Source organism: Cupressus sempervirens, chromosome 1, assembly GCF_028749045.1.
Source record: "Cupressus sempervirens isolate cs-2001-9-10 chromosome 1, ASM2874904v1, whole genome shotgun sequence".
NCBI classification, from domain to species: domain Eukaryota; kingdom Viridiplantae; phylum Streptophyta; class Pinopsida; order Cupressales; family Cupressaceae; genus Cupressus; species Cupressus sempervirens.
This window is the reverse complement of record NC_143118.1, coordinates 35,921,013-35,939,033: the sequence shown is the minus strand read 5'-3', so window position 1 is coordinate 35,939,033 and position 18,021 is coordinate 35,921,013. Positions and strand designations below refer to the sequence as shown.

The 18,021-nt window shown below is 35.1% G+C and overlaps 1 protein-coding gene across 10 annotated transcripts in view; it reads left to right on the top strand.

Moving 5' to 3' along the window:
• EMB1967 (Forkhead-associated (FHA) domain-containing protein) overlaps positions 1-18,021 on the top strand; it is a 215,118-nt gene that overhangs the window by 78,175 nt on the left and 118,922 nt on the right. For all 10 annotated transcript variants that reach the window (XR_016361349.1, XR_016361343.1, XR_016361331.1 and 7 more), the window contains one exon: positions 13,794-13,942. Coding sequence is in view for 5 of the 10 variants with exons in the window: in XM_089816172.1 (XP_089672298.1) it covers positions 13,794-13,942 (149 nt within the window). In the remaining 5 variants the exon portion in view is untranslated. The remainder of the gene's footprint in view (positions 1-13,793; positions 13,943-18,021) is intronic.

Genomic DNA, 18,021 nt, shown 5'->3' with positions numbered 1-18,021 from the left:
AGACATGAAATGCTTAAATATTCTTTAGCCTCAAGCGAGCCATGAGTCAAGGTGGTAGTTTTGATCAAGACCATCTGTTTCAAATTTAGTGATTTAAAAGAAAAGGTGGCGCCAAGTGTACAGGGTTGCCTCTCATGGAGAGTTATAAGTTGATTTATTAAGGAGCTCTAATGAAAAACATTTATATATATATATTATGTTTAAATGATTCTATAATGCTATTATTTTATCTAAAGTTGCACTCATTAAAATATGTATAACTATATACATTCGTAGTTCAGAGAATATGGTTTATTATAACATCATATCCTCTTGATGTATGCACATGTATATATATACATATATTAATAAGTACTAACTATAGATATTACGTTAATATTTTGGTGGTATCATATATTTATATATATAGATGATGATAAAATAAAAATGGCAACGACATCACAAACAACAAAGGTGATGGTTTTGAACATGAATTTTGATAATGATAGCTATATTTATTTTTATATGTTTGACCAAGTAGCTCATGTTATTGCCCAACGTACAATCTTGCTTGCCTAGTCGTTTACCCTTAGCCATGGTGATTCAAGATTCATACCTATTTGCCCAGTGATGGTGGTGCCCTTGTGCTCAATTCTTTTCTGACAATGCTTCCACCTCTCTGACGTGCTCCCTACAAGGAAATTCTCCACAATTAAATCATATTACCTGTTAGTTGTCCAATGAGTCGCCATGTTTAAAACTCTTTCCTTAAATTTTCGCTCATCTGGCTCTTAAAGTCTTTCCTTTGTCGCTCCGCGTATTCGCCATCTCTCGAAGTATTGTCCAAAGTCCCTAACACTCCCTATCACTGTTTTTTCTTTTGAACCACTTTGCACCACTTTGAACTCCGGTTCAAAGCAGTTCAAAGTAGTTCAACCAAAGGTTTTTGCACTAACGATTTTTCTGCAGGAAACGTGCGCCAAAGCAGCGAGGTGTTCTTTTGAATTACTTTGAATCACTTTGAACCTCGGTTCAAAGTAGTTCAAAGTCATTCAACGATAGAGGTTTCTTGGTGAAGGTGGATTATGATGTATGACGCGCCGTCATTTTGCAAGGCATTGATTGCTATGTCAGAGAGTAATAATTAAAAGGACGTTTTTATTCCCAATGTGAAAGATCATCATTATGAGGAAAAGTGGAAAATCTTTAGCTGAAAAGGGGATCGGATGTCATAATAAGGCTAATCATTATTGATACAGCCACAAAGGAGGTTATTAAATGAGAAGATTATGTCATAAGGCTTTTGAACGTGTAAACCTTAATAAAGAGTGATTTGCCATAAATGCCTCATAATGAGGCTATACATTCGCATGTAAGTACTTTTTCTTCTTAAAATAAACTTGGCTTTCCCTTTTTGTTTATCGTGCGAAGAATTGAAAGTTTGAAGGAGAAGCTGTTAAAGAGGGAAAGAAGGGAAAATCATTGTTTTTCGGCAAATCACAGGTGAGAAACATAGAAATTCTTGTTTTTGTTTTGCAATCTCTATGTTTTCCAAGAAAATCAGTTTGAAGCCTTGCTGTTTTGATTAAGGATGAAGTCTGTTTTACATTTCATTGGCAATGTTTCAAGTCTAGAATGTAAAAGGCCTGTCATAAGTGATACGAACTTAGAGGGTGTTAAGTTGGAGAATTTGCAAGCAAATTTCCTTGAGTATGCTGATGAATGAATGGGTGCATGGAAGTTCTAACTAGTGGACTTATTGCAGCTGCGGCTTTTCCCTCATCCCTTTTGAGTTCCGAGTTGCTCCAAATGTGTATCGACCATTATGATGTTAGGAGCAAGAGTATTGTAAGCAAAGATGGTGAAACAATGCTCTCAATTTCAAGAGAAACTATTGCCTCCATATTGCGTCTACCAAAGAGCACTTTTGCCGCATTCTCTTCCATTCAATCCCTGGCTGAATATAGAGAAACTCCTAGCACTTTCCGTAATACTTTGGCTAGGAAATGGACCGAAACCAATTATGGTGGGGGCTCTAGGTTACCTAAAGTTGTCACCAAAGATCACCTTAAACCTCATATTTACGACCTTGTGGTGCTGTTGCATAGAGTCAAAGGTTCAACTGATGTTTTTCTCTTTGAAGAATGGATGTACAGATATATAGAAATCATTTTGAAGGGAGAACAATTGATGGATTGGGTCAAGATTATCGCTAGTTCACTAAGGATGCAACTCAAGCACGCCAAAGAATGTAGGAAAAATTTCTATATGGCTTCCTACTTGACTTATTGCATTGCCTGTGTTTGTGACCTTACCCCTCTTCCTCATGGGACTTGGAATGGAGAAATAACGGTGTACTAATATTGTCCTCTGCTGCAAACAGATAAAGTGCTGGAGAATTTTAGGAAGGTTCATGATGTGTTAATTGAAAATGTGCATGCAGCCTTGAAGAAAACACCAATGCCTAGGTTGTCCTCCTAAGCTCAAAGGTTGATTCAACAATATGGAAGTTATTTCATACAGTTTCCCAAGTTCTATTACTTGAGAATCGGCGGATTCGAAGAGGAACCTGTAAAACTTCCGTGATATGCTTTGGATTGCTTTGTTTTGGCTGAGATTTGTAGGCAACTATTCTTTGTCATTAAGGATAATTTACCGCAGGAGGATTGGGAGACAGCCTTCCCGATTAAGTTGGGTTCTCTAGTCTGTAACAGGATGATTAATGCTTTTGTTATTGGAAGCAATTTGCTTGGATTTAATTTTGGTTCTTATCATAACAGAATGAATTTTGATAGTAAAGGATATGCAGTTCAGATTCTCGGTCTTGTAGGTCACCCATTAGCATCTCCACAGTTAGAAGATCTATGGCAAGATTGTAAAGATGAGAAGGAGGTTCTGAGAAAAGATGATTGATATGACATCTTGAAGATGGCTCAGATATGGTTGAACCAGGCTGGGAAGAATCCAATGAGTCAAAGTCATTGGTAGTAGATTGGAATTGGGATGAGGAAGAAGATATAAATCTAAGAGCTAGATTTATATTTACTTACACAGACGATTGGCTAAAGAAATAGAACAAGAAAGTTGTCAATGAACCTCTTTAGAGGTGGTTTCTTTTTCTGAACCATCATCATCCGACATCCAACTTTCGTCTCCTGTTGCAGGTAGTGAGTTGGCTCAAGGTAAACAGAAGAGGAGGCCCATCCATATACAAAATACGGCTCCTAGGACCAGGTCTCAAGCTAAATCTGAGGCCCTTAAGCAACACAAGGTTCAAAAAGAAAAGATGTCAACTCAGGGGCAGGATTCAAATGATGGTCTCAATTTTTCGAATGGTGCTGATGGTGATGTGTAGTTCATCGAGGCCCCTAAGGTGGATCAGCCAAGTTTCATGACTCCCACTAGAGATGCTCAGGCAATCTCTGTAAGCCCTGCTATCCCTTCCTGGTTATCCAATACGATTAGCAAGAAAAGAAACCTGCAGTTAGTTTCAACACTTATGAAGGGCATTGTAACCAAATATGCTGCTTGGGGTTCAAAAATTAAGAAATTGAAAACGGATGCCCATCTAACCAAAGACCCAGTGGATGGAAAGATAACGGCTGAAATAGCCACTTACAAGTAGAAAACAAAGTCCGGGGAGATTGGTAATGAAGATTTCAAAATAACCTCAGTCGAATTAGGGACCATTAATAGAAGCACTGGTAATCACTTTTTCAAATTTTTTGCCGACCATATGTTAACTCAATTTGAGAAGGATGGTAGAGAGAAAAAGGAACTTAAGGGTATGGTGATGACTATGGCCGTGTATATCAATTCTTTGATGAATCTTGGTGCATTGCTAGTTGTCTTTTCAACTATTTAACAAATTCACTCATTCCTTAAAGGATGAATTCATTGCCCTCTGAAAGGTTGCTCCTGCATTGATTAAATCGAGTGGCATCCAATTATAAGCAAAGGTACCCCATGGAGTAATGAAGGCTGTTTTATGCTAATCTTCTAGTGCAAAGCTGATTTGATTGTATCCTGAATAACCATCAAGCATTGACATGACCTCGGATCTAGCAACTATCTGCAAAATATGATCCATAGTGGGAAGTGCATAATTGTCTTTGAGACTCACTTGGTTCAGGTTCCTGAAATCTACACAAATCCTTATTTCACCATTTTTCTTTCTCACAGGAATGATGTTCGCTACCCACGTTGAATCATGAATTGGGTATATTATGTGAGCCTTTAACATTTTCTCAACGTCTCTAAAAATAGCTTCAGATATTTTAGGATTATAGTTTCTGAGCTTTTGCCTGAAAGTAGTTGCTTCTGGTTTCAAAGGTATATGATATACAAATTCTCCATTTTTGAAGTTCTTTAAGCTTCATACCCCCAAGAAAAGACATCCTGATGCTGAGTAAGGAGTTTAGTCAGCCTATCTCTCTCCCTCTCCGAACAGGTCCTGCCAATAGAAATCCATCTAGGAGTTTCCTCATTTCTGATATTGATTTTGTCATGTTCCTCTGCATTTTTATCGGAATCAACTTCTCTTTTTAAGGCACTGTCATCTTTTCTTCCAAACAGGTGTTCAAGAGAAATCAATCCCTTAGGAATTCGATTACCCTTTAGTTGAACAATTTCTTGTGATTCATCTAATTCCTCTCCAATTGATTTACCATCATGATCAGATCCTTCAAAGAAGGTTTCAGCAAAATTACCAGCACATTCAGTGAACTCTTTCAATTGTGTATCGCCATTAAAAAACTGCCAATGATTAACATTGTCTGGGACTCTACGCCTATAAATTATCTCAATCCTGTAGGTATCATTTTTAAATTCTGGATGTGGTAATAACAATGATGCTGAAACAGCTAAAGAATCAGCTTTAGTGTTTTGGGAGCGAGGTATGAATTCAATAGAAAATGCTTCAAAGGACTTAATTTCATTCCAAACCAAATTTCTATAATGCTTCAGCCTATCATTTTTAACAGAAAATTGCTTTCTTACTTGTTTTACAATAAGTTCAGCATCACCCTTCACCTTTAATTGCTTCACGCCTTTCGCTTTGGCTTCTTGCAAACTTAGTAGCAACGCTTCATATTCCGTAGTGTTATTGGTATTATGAAAGTCTAATTTAAAAGAGAAAGGAAAAATGTCCCCTGAAGGTGAAATGAGAACAATGCCTGCGCCTGAATCTGAATTTGAATAGCTTCCATCAAATTCTAGAGTCAAGAGGGCTTCTTTGCCGCTTACTGCCTCACTTCCCTTACATTTGTTCATTAGGCAATATAACATAATTTCCAAATTGACACTCGTTGTACAGTATCTGTGCTTTAGGATTATCTAAAGGCACAACTATATATTTATTCTTTGGCTCGGGTTCCAGTTTTATTCTTTTCTTTCCTACTGGAATATAAGCTTCAGACCAATCCATTTTAATTTCTCCACCCATATCTTTACAGAAAGTTTTGCTAAGCAACATTCCATAACTGGTTGGTATATCAGCTACAAGAATGGTGAGCTTCACTCTTTTCTTCGGGCAAGCATAGAGGACAGCTTGTACATCTTTCACTTGACCAACCAAGGGTACTTGTTTCCTGTCCATAGAATAGCAACATCCAATGGTTTTTGTGAGCTCTAGCTCGAGGGGGCCTTTGCGATAGGTTGGGGCATAATATTACCTAATCCTTTAGAATCAATGATGCAGTTACTGAGTTTTTGGCCATTTAACAACAACGATATATAAAATGGGTTGGGCTTTTTCTCTCCTGTTTCCTTTTCAACAGAATTAGCAACTGCTTCTCCGTAAGGAAAACCTATCCTACACTTTTTAGACACAAAAACAGGTTCATTCGAAACCTTTGAGTTTTTAGTCATACCATCAGCAAATTGTGCATTATTAGTAGAACCTCCTTTCACATATTGAACTAATTTGTCTAACTCCTTAGGATTAAGTTTTAGATATTCGGTCGGAGAAATAATATAGAAGAAGATTTGCAAAATTGTACAATATCAAAAGCCGATGTACTGGCCGCTGATTCTGTTCTGGACAAAATTCTCAGTGTTATAGTCTTTGTTGAATCAGCTTGTTTATGTTCTTTTCCTTTAGAAGTTGACACATTTAGATTAGCCCCTGTATAAGGTTTTTGGTTTCTTTGACCTCTAGTAGTTACTGTGCAAGCGAGATCTTGAAGTGTCATGAAAACATTACCTCCCCTTTCTGGATGAAATTCGTACTCAAGAAAATAAACACCTGCATCTCCATCTTCAACTTTATCATTTTCAAGTGTTTGTTATGTTGTAAGAGCTTTTTTCACTAATTGAACACAATTGAGCCAATCAGGACAATTCCGTTCATCATGGTCTGAAGTCATATGGAAGGAACACATTGCTTCCTTAGGAGCTTCTTCAATTTGTAATCTTGTTTGAGGGGCAGTCAATGTGGGAGCTTTACCAAAATTTTGAGGTTGTTGTCGCCTATAAATGTCTTGATAAGGAGTCTGATAAGGACCATGTATTTTATTTTGCTGTCTCTTCATCATTGCTACATCATTCGTCAATTTCTGCAAAATAGGGTCTGTAGAGGTAGAAGATGAAGCGGTTCCAGGTGTTTGAACTTCTCTTTTCCATTTACCAGCATTGATAAATGCATCTTCTAATTGAATAGCTAACCTCTGAGCAACAACCAAATCAGCACAGACATCTTTAATGAGATGAAAACATATATCTGAGGGAACAACATTAATAAAGAATGATTTCTGGTTCTTTGCATTAGGTCTAGATGTTGCTGGAATTCTTTGAATCAACCTATTAAATTTAGCAATGAACTCTCTCATAGGTTCATGCATCACCTTTTTCATTTGACTAAGTTGAGAAAATAGAGAACATTCATTTTCAGGAGCCTTGAATCTATTTTCGAATGCATTTTTCATATCATCCTAGCTAGTGATGGAATGATGAGGTAGGTGATTGAACCAATCAGCAGTGGCATCAGTTAATGTCCAGACAAACAATCTTACAACGACTTCTTAAGTAGGAACGCTTATAACAACACAAGCTGAATGAAAGGCACTCAAATGATCATTTGTTGAAACTTTACTATTCAAGATTCATACCTATTTGCCTAGCGATGGTGGTGCCGTTGTGCCCAATTCTTTTCTGACAATGCTTCCACCCCTTTGACGTGCTCCCTACAAGGAAATTCTCTACAATTAAATCATATTACCATAGCAAGTTTTTTATCATAAACAATCATAATGGTTAACCGCCTTTTCAATTCCCATGAATTCATGATAAATGACCAACTTTCCAAAATAGCATTAAGATATCATCATAACAGTTAACTAGCATGACAACTTCATATGAGATTATAACGATTAACCATCTTACCATTTCACATGATTGTAACTATTTTGACCTGTCAATAGACTTCACATGATACATCAGCAGTTATATGGACATCTCAAATGGAGCCAAAAATTGGGATGTAACATCATTATTTTTCCATCCCGCTCTCATACCCTTAATTGCAAAGTTTGGAAGTGGTCCCCAAAACAACTCCAAATGTGGTTCGTGATTTAGGGGATTGCTAGAACTCCTTGGGACACCTAGAAGTCCTGACTTGTCCTAGGGACTTTTGGCTGCTTCCTATGGCCCAAACCATTTTGGGGCTACGAAATTTTAAAAAAGAAGACATGGGAAAAATGAATGGCTGGCCCAAAAGGACACCCATACCACATTTAACAATACCGAAATGCAATCTAACTATAAAATAAACCAAAAGAAGGAAAAAAAAAACATTTTCACATTCACAAAAGAGTAATGCAGCTAGAGGGAACAATTGGTCAAGGAGTGAACAATAGTTGAATGGGGATGTCCGAGCTTCAAATCTATTTGATTTGAACTCTTAGACCTACCATCTGTTGATTATGGGTAGTTATATATTATTACAGTTTTCTATGTTTATTGTTTAGTAGTTTAGTTATAGTATATACATTTTAATATTTTATGTCATTTAATGGTTGAAATTTGGACCCTTCAGGCATTTTTGCTATATGTATGCCAGTTATTAACAGTGAAAGCATTTAAATTTTATTCATTTTCTTATTGATTCACATGTGAAATATCAGCTCAAGTTTAATGCTATGTAGTAAGCTTCTAAAATGTCTACGATGAATGCTTTATCAATATTATGATATGCATATTTGAAATTTCTCTCTATAAAAAATTTATTTGTTTTGTAATAGTCGTTCCCTTATGTCTCCTAAAAATTGGCTGAATATCCTACTTGGACTAGAAACACGTCCCCATCCCCTAAACCATCCTCATCCCTGAATTTCCGTTGAACATAGTTATCATTCGTAGTGTCCAACTTAGTTCTCCAATGGGCCTGGCACAAAAACATAGAAAAAGTGAAAACATGATTTTGATGATTTGGAATTTTAAAGACATTATGGAAGCATCAAATGAGAATTTATGAAAAGCACTTCTTTTTTCCCTGCCAAAATTCCCACCCTCTATTCCTTGATGAGCACACACTTCACAATATATCAAAATTATCAACAATTTAATCCAACAATATGAACAATCATTGACAATAGTGAGAACTATACAACACCCACCCAAGATAGAGAACGCCAAATTCATATGGAAACCCATTTGGGAAAAATCATTGTGAGACAAGTTGCTTGGATGTATTGCCCAAATATAGCATCACAAAATATATAGTAAATTTTAGGATGGTTTTGCAGACACATACCCACTAGAGGCACCAATTTCCTAGTTCAAAAATTTGTAACTATTGACCTACTAGAGACAACAATCCCCACAATGAGCACCCATTGAGCAGGATAAGGAGGCATTATCTTATGTCACCATTCCTAAAATAGGATTTGGTAATTATTAATTAAAATATATCTATGAGAAAAAAATAAAATACTATGATCTATTAATATAAAAATATTAATATAGTGGTAATTGACAATAATATGTTATTTATTAAGATAATATAACATTTTTTGATCAGAAATTAAGATAATAAAACTTGATATTAGCATATTAAATTAATATTATAATATATAATATTGATATTCATATACTAACATAATACAATATAATATAAATATTATCATCTTCATATTAATATTTTATTATCATATTCATATATATTAATATATTAATATATAATGTAATAAAATTAATATCATAATTATATGGTTTATATGACACATATTGGGAAATTAATATTTCATCATTATGTCCTAGCATGGCAACTATCGTTGGTTGGAATCAAATAGTTAATAGGAGGATATCAAAGACTCATGCAAGGTGGTCTTTGCTAGGAAACAACAGAAGGAAAAAAGACTTAGTCAAAATATCAGGCCCGATGAGGTCCACCTTGAGCAAGCTGTTGTAATCTAGGAGAGAAGGTGGCACATATATCCTAAGATTTCCATAGGAATCAACACAAAACTTGGAGTCTTTATCTATGTTAATAAATGACGCCAGTCATTAGCAGTTACCAATCAATACAAGGAAAAGCCAACCGGTCAATCTCCTATACGAATCATAGAAGAAGCAACTAAAAGCGATAAAGGAATGGAAGCCATAGATATCATTCTTGATTGCCATATATTGAAGATATGGTGTGGCTGATCATTAAGAGTACCATGGGAAGAAGTTAATAATCACGAGGAGAATATATCTTTGCATTCAAAGAGGAAAAATATCTAACAATTGATCATCATTAAAGATCGATTATATGCACCATTAATAACAATAAGTGGGTTTGGGTAAAGAGACAATAATATATAGATTAAATATGATCGACTCAAGCAAGTAGTGATGGAAGATAGTGACTTGTATAATATTATGCAAGATCAATTTAAGGAGAAAACAATGATAACAAATCTGTTGCTCTCAAATATTACTATTACCCAACATCGATTAATAATGTTTAATTAAGGCAAGTGGATGCTAAATTATCGTTAGCTAGCAATTACAAGCTAATCGATAACTTGCAGAATTAATTTGGCAGTAATCTATTGGAAACAACTACTAATAAGAAGAAAATTAATTGGGAGTCTTGAGAGAACTAAAGGGTTATCTATGAAATGGTGTGCACTAGTCTCAACGATCATATATCGATTATGATGGCAACAGTTAGTGATGTCTAATATACAAACAAACAATTGTTATGAAAAGATCGATCAAGCAAAGACATGATCCATTAAACTCATAGGTTGCCACTCTTTGATTTGAGAGATATTAACTGTTGTGGGTTAATAATTTTTTTCACAAAAATTATTTTGTGGGTTAATAATGTTTTCCTTGAAAAAAATTCTAGTGGGTTTATAAATTTTTCCAAAAAAATTATCTGTTGGGTTTTACCGTTTTTCCTCATAAACAAATCTATGTTATCTCTGATTCGTGTCTCAGATTCTGTTGTCTTGTTTTGATTGATTTCAAAAACTATGTCTAGTTTTTCCGAATTTTCTTCTAAAAAATTGTGGCTTTTTACAGTCTGTTTTGGGGCATCATACTCATATGCAAAGTTTGGAGGGGTTATCAATATTTTCTCAAAATCATGGTAGGTGTTCTCAATGTTTGTCTGTCTTTAGGGAAGAGTAGGTCCGTTATCCAACATCAGGTTGGATGCTTTGTGATGATACCTAGTCAGATTTTTTGCTGATTCTGGGAGGGTTAGTGGCAGACTCATCACAGTGGCAGGCTCTTGTCTCTTTTCGCAAAGCTTTTTGATGAAGGGGGCACCTTTATTTGTTCATTTTTGGATGGATTTGGCTTCTTGGTCACAGTAGCAGCATAATGTTTTGCAGAGTTTTTGACCAAAAGACAACAGATAATGACCATTACGGGAGGGTATTAGAAGATTGTAATTTTTTTTAATGGTCATGTTAGGTAGTCTTTTGTTTATTAGATAGTTTCTATTTCCGTCTTTAGTTCATGATTGTTTCTTTTAGAAACATTGTTTTTGTAATTCTATATAAGGAGCTTTCATCTCCTTTGTTTAATACAACTACAACAACATCGATTTACCGTAACATCAAATACAACAATTATATTGCTAGAAGCGATAATACCATCAGACATTGCATAGTTTTCTATTAGCAGTATCAGATTATATCTCATTTTATACTTACATTGCCATATTTGACATAGCAGCAATAGCAAGTGGCATTGATTATTGTCATTTTATACATAATTATATTCTTATTCTCAATTAACACATTTTTTTTTTTTTTGTGAAATCAGATATTGTAATTCTAGGGAATCGAAGTAATTGTCCAATAATCTCTAGTTATCCTAAAAGGGGACATTACACATACCCCTATTATAATGAATCAAAAGAATAACACAAATCTCTTCTCAGAAGTTCTGCACCAATCAACCTTGCTCAGGTTTGATTTTGCTTTGTCATTTTTATTTGTACTGAGCCAATCAGTCAATCTTTTGCTTTTCTCTGCAATACTACGAAATGAAACATTATACTCATCTTAGAGTCATAAACACTTTTTCCTAGAATGAACCTTGTACACAAACTCTTCTTAATATCAAAAGATCTTCAATAAATACTTATTTGTACACTTAGACACCACACCCATGTCAGCCATGAACGGTTATAACCATCGCTGTAATGTGTGGAAGTTGGCATATGGAAATATTATCTTCGTCACCTGTTGCAAAATTTAAATATTAGTCACTGATCTCGTCTCTTCTTGGGCAGATGAACATTTTCATGATAGACCAAGTTTGAATAATTGGCAGAGCCAGCTATGTGACATTGAGAATTCGTTACCCAATTAGGACACAGTCTCGAGTGCATGTCAGCAGTATAAAGACATGACATGTGGCAAAGACTTTGACCAGCTACATTTACCCTGCACTAGTATGATATCATGACATGCGGCATTATCACAATCTTGCATGACTCCTCTCGCATATCCTTTGCCTTCGTGCTGATTCTGCCTAATAGCTGCTGCAAGCCTTCGGCTTGCCAAGCACACATGGTGCATCTGCATGCCTATATCAACTAACAAGGGACCAACAATGTGCAGAGCACATCCTCATGCTATCCTAAGACTTGTCATCAGCATGAAGTAGGGTCCTGTCGAGATAGCTTGCACCCATGCACAACCAATGAGCGAGGACTATAGATAATCACAGGGATATGAGCTGGGGCCACCAAAAATATTAACGTTGGACTTTGTAGGCATAAATACAAAATATTTCAAGTGCTTGGTAGATGGTGATACTAGGAATGTGGGGTCTGCATCTTCATGATGCGAAAGGGTTGATTTATTACCTAAGTGTCTGTTAACATATCAGAGCCAATCAACGACCAAATAGAACAAAATTAAGCCAGAGCACAGAGTTGGCTAAGGGTTTAAATCACAGGGCAAAATGATAAACTTTTATCAGGTAAGTGCAAACGCTAGGTTGCAACAGAGATCTCTAGATTGCAAAATGATAAAACTTGATCATTCTATCAAGAAAGGATAAGTGATCTACTATAGTGCTAACATGACAACCTCTTCAACAATCTTTGTCCTTAATTCAGCAATATTCTGCAATTGGCTACGATATGCAGCACATCCTTTGACATCAAGTACAGTAACGACCATATTTGTAACATTTCTTGTATTCTATATAGGCTTTCCCAACAATCTCCATTGTTTCACCACTATGCATATATGCAACGAAATTACCTCTGTTGCTCAGAAACTCTCTTTCAATTTTTACTAAGCTGGATTCTGTGTAATAAATTTGGAAATTGATTTATTGGTGGTTAAACGTTCAAACCTTAGAAGGAGATTGTGCGAGAAAATTGCAATATCTTGTCATGTAGTGGATCTTGGACCAGATACTAATATTTTCACTACAAAATCCCAACATTCTCCCAAAAGCTTGGTGACCAATGTGTGACTGAGTTTTTCTTCATTTTTTGTCCCAATATTTTGGCTGACATTTTGTCATCATTTTCTGATTTTTTTGAGATGCTCCAAGTTTCTTTGCACATTGTAAGGAAGCGACATTTTCCCTTATTTAGACTGAAACAGCTCTGATCATTATGCAACATAGCAAACTGGATATTGGGGTGTGTGTATTTTGACGTATATCAGTTGTTTTTGATATCTTTAGGATATCTGAGGTATTTAGTCAGGAGCAGCTGAATCAGACTACTTGTAAACAAAATGATGCAGCTTCAGCATCAGGAACTACATTCTATTTTTTTATGATATTGTTTTGTGATCTTTGTTAATTTCGCACTGTTCACTTTTTGTTGATTGGGAGCCTGACATTTATAGTTTATCATTGTTTTTGAGGATTGTATTTTGAAGTTGAACCATGTCTGTATGCTATATTTAGTCTGCACTGTAATCAGTAATCTCAAATTAAATGAGGAAAATCCATATTGCAATATTGTTCACTCAAGTTCACTAGGATGTTTATACTCTGTATGCAGTTAGGATGGTTTTAAATGTAAAAACTGTTAATTGTTTCTGTTTTGTTTTTAATGTTTTTTGCATTTTTTTGTTTCCTTATATTTTCGTGATGATAACTGGAGAGATTGAGAATATTGTTATCTTTTGGTTTGCTAAGATAGTCCTGCGATAGATATTTGTTTCTGTTGTTAAAGAAGCTGGACGATATTTCTGTTCCTGAATCAAAATTTATTGCTTGATTGCAATTGTTTATTCTCTGCTGATGCTAAAATTGTCTCATTTGCTAATTTGCATTCTGTTCCTTATATCATATTAGTCTGAGGTTTTGTTAAAGGTATGAAATATTCTTTGGTTATGCAGAATCTAAACGTATGTACAAGCAACATAGGAAGGCCATCATCAGATTAGAACAAACAGCCAATGCAGCCATGCAGAGAACACTTGTTGCCAATGGAGCATATGCAATCTTCTATGGGCGCTATTTACGATATTTTATTAAAAAAAATGAGGTATGGGAAATTTATTTGAAGGATCAAACTGTGAAAATCCATATGACTTCCTATTAATCCATTGATGACTTGCTTTATTAGCTGTTCTAAGTTCATATGTAAAGAAACCTTGCAATTTAGTAAAATGATTTGGTTCCTTCCTTTCATGTGGGAGGCAAAGATGTATCATTGTAACTTTGGAGATCAAATATAGTATGACTGTGTGCTTAGATGGGATCATTAGTCCATTAAAATCAATTAGAGGTCTGGAGCTCTTCTACACATCTTTGCAAGTGACTGTACTCCATTACTAGGATTGTTTATAAGATTCTGAGTGGTAATTTTGTTTGTGGATCATCTGTAGTTTTGATATTCTGAAGTCTGCATCCTTCTTATTGAACATAATAGTCTCCAAAGATTTCACCATTACCAGTCTGACTGATGTGAGTTTTTATACCAAATCTAATTAAGACAGCAATTTAATATACCCTGGGATCAAATTAGTGTCTTATGCAGATGTTTACTGGTAGGTAGTAATTTATTATCAATATGACTGACCATGAAAATTTCACTACCAACAGTGTCACTAACAGGCATTTTCATGCACAGTCTCATAAAGTTAACGAATAATTGATAAATCTTCTCTAGGATCAAATGAGTGTCTTATGCAGATGTTCGCAAGCATGTAACTAATTTATTATTAATACGTTTAGCTAGGCTAATATGTCACAGAAACATAAAGTGATATTGCCTTGCTTCTCCTAATCCTACATGGTTTTAAATTATTAATTTGAATGTATTGCCTCCTGAAACTGTTGGCTTTTCTTTTTTTGTAGATGAGAGTTGTTACTTGGTTGACAGTATCTCTTAGAAACTCCTTTAGTCATTGTATCAGCATATTTGCCTTGCCGTAGGTGAGCACTGAGACTTGTGGAAGGTCATGCATGTTGCTAACTGGTAATCTTGGCTTTCGAGTTTGAGTAAAAGATATTTAGGCTTATGGAATACATTTTGCATTTTGGCTTGCGTAGTTTAGTGTGTGCTTGTTTTTGTTTTGTAAACAAGAGTCTGCCGGATTTGTTTGTCAATCTTTGTATTTTAAGTACTGTTTTGGTACATGATTCAAGTATTGAAATACTATATTTTTCCTGCAAGATCCACACAGATATAATTGATGACCATAGACATCGTCAAGAGATAAGACGGACAATATTGATATATGGTGAGTTCCAGGAAAACCAAGAAATAGACAACTATACTTTGCTAATTTTCTGTTCCCAGTTCAGATTTGGATTCAGGTTCACGGGTTCGGTCAAATTTTCTTTAGGGTGGCTTCAGGTTTGTCCATACAAAAATATATAAAAATAATAAATTAAAAATACATCCACATGCAGCAGCAGGTAAGTTCATAATACACCACTATTCTAATAGTAAAGTAACAACTCAAAATACACCACCATATATATTCATGTTTTAGTGAAAGCAACAAAACAAAATGCCAAGTACATCACCATATCAATGGTTCAGTTAAAAAATAATAATTTCAACTTTAACAATCAGTCGCCACTGATCAAAAATCATTCAAAGCCATCAAACTTATCCTCCTCTTGCCGTGGCAAATTAGAAGCACAAACAGTGCCACTATTATTGGTACTAGCAGTCTTAGTGTGAGGATCATCTCATGATTTTAGGTAGCTCATGAAGGCGAGCAACTGAATCATGCAACTCTGCATGCATTGGCTCAACATCCCACTGATTTACCTCCCTTTTTTATAGTTGTGTTCTTTGAATGTTGGAAGCCTCAAGTTGAATGCACAATGAACTAAGAACCTCTCAAGAATTTCAATTTTGAAATTAGAGAGTTAGTTATGAATAATTCTTTTAAATATAACTTCAATATTCATCAACAAGAAATAGAAATTAGAATCTTAAGAACATGTGATAAAAATTTCATGGCAACGGGTTGTAGGTGCTGCTTATTTCTCCACGGAAGTACCACCATTAATGAGTATCAACATCTTCCCTATTTGTGAGATTGATCAAGACTGCAATCATTTGTGCATGTGAAACTCATGAATTCGTACCTCACCATAAGTTGTATGCGATTGGGGAAAGAGTCTATGAAGGTCTGCCTTGGACTCATGAGCAACTCTATGATTTCTATATGGGGCAACTCTAGTGCTACTCTCATCAAGAACTGCCTGACTATAGTACTTGGGGCTCAATTCAAGGGGAAGGAGATGCAACGGACTAGTCATTTTGCTCCATCTTGTTATGTTTTAATCAGATTCAGATTGTAGAAATTGTTAAGTTTTATTTCAATTGCATTTTGATCTCAATCGAATAATAGTGTAACTGGAATAATGGCTCAATATGATTTATTCTTTGATTTACAAAGATTCTAATATTGGTATCAATACAATATTGCAAAACTTTTATGAGAGAACAAATTTATCTAAGTACGATAATTTTCTGCCAACTTGAGGAGGTATAATTTATCCTGCTGCTGTATCTTGTAATTGCACTTTTTGTTTCTCTACTTTCCAAGACAAATCACTGGTCAATATATATATTGTTATGAGGAGACATGCCTCCTATAGAGGCATGCCCCTACATGAACGTAGTCTCTACGTGAGACATGTCCCATGTACAATCTGTGCTATAATATTGATACTGATTCATAAACACAATCTTATTGTCGTTGTTATGCTTAATGAACAGTCAACAATTATTATTGATGGTGAAGTTTAAGTCGATGACCATAATGCAAGTTGGTACTTTTAATGAAGATGCACAGATCGATAAATGCTAGCAATTATATATGATTGATACACACAACAATGTATATACTTAGTTTAGATAAGTCGACTCTCAATATCAACACATCACCTGATTAATAGTTATTAAGTTGACCAATACACACACACACATATATATGTTTGTTAATAATTATTAATCATGTAATATGTTTAACATTTATTTAGATCAGAATACAGAACAGGGATAGATATCAATTTCTCAAGACCAATAGATTGCATATGCATTTGATTTCATTGATTGGACTACCCCGACCAAAGTTGCCAATCGTTAACACTCCTTATCTAGGGAGGACAATTACTACCCAAATGTAAATATAATGAATTCACACAAGAGTTTGAGAAATATCATTTCAATATGATATTAGGAGTTATGGCTTATCCATGGGTATCAGGTCTCATGATATCCGCCATAAATGATATTACCTCATGGTGATAGCAGGGGTAACGGGATGTCCACGAATGTCACATCACATGATATTCACCATGCTCACAATACCCATTATGGTATACGCACACACATCATGTCTTACAATGCCTACCATAAGTATATTTGCTCATTGCATATCCATGGAAATTACATCACATATTATCCACCATGAAATATCTTAGTAAAATAATCCATTGTGGCTATCATAAATATCGATTCTGAGGATATTTACCACTCAGTTAATTTACTTAAGAGATATCAATTAACATGAAATCCATCATGATAGTGAGATTTGATTATTGTAAAGTTGTCACCTTACAATAACAATCAAAATACAAGTGTTCATTATTGAAAAGTTGCTATCTTTCAATGACGTTCACTATGGGGCCCTTTGAGTCATGAATCACACATGATAGAAGAGTTTACACATTAAACATCTTTAGAATATATTAATATTGTTTAAACTCAATTTCAAATAATATTACATTTCCATCATACCAAATTTACCTCTAAGCTGTTCCACCTTTGTATTAGAGAGGGGCTTGGTGAGAATGTCTGTTTGTTCACTCATGCTAATGTATCTTAATTCGATAGCATTTCTCCCCACCATATCTCTAACATAATAGTAGGGAATTTCAATATGCTTTGATATATCGTGGAATATTGGATTCACTGAAAGCTTTATACAACTTTGGTTATCACATTGAATGATAGTGAGGGGCAAGCATTGTCCAAACAATCCCACAAGAAGCTTTCTTAACCATTTAGCTTTGTGAGCTCCCATAGATGATGCAATATATTCAGCTTCTATGGAACTCTATGCTACTGAAGATTGCTTCCTACTAAACCAGGAG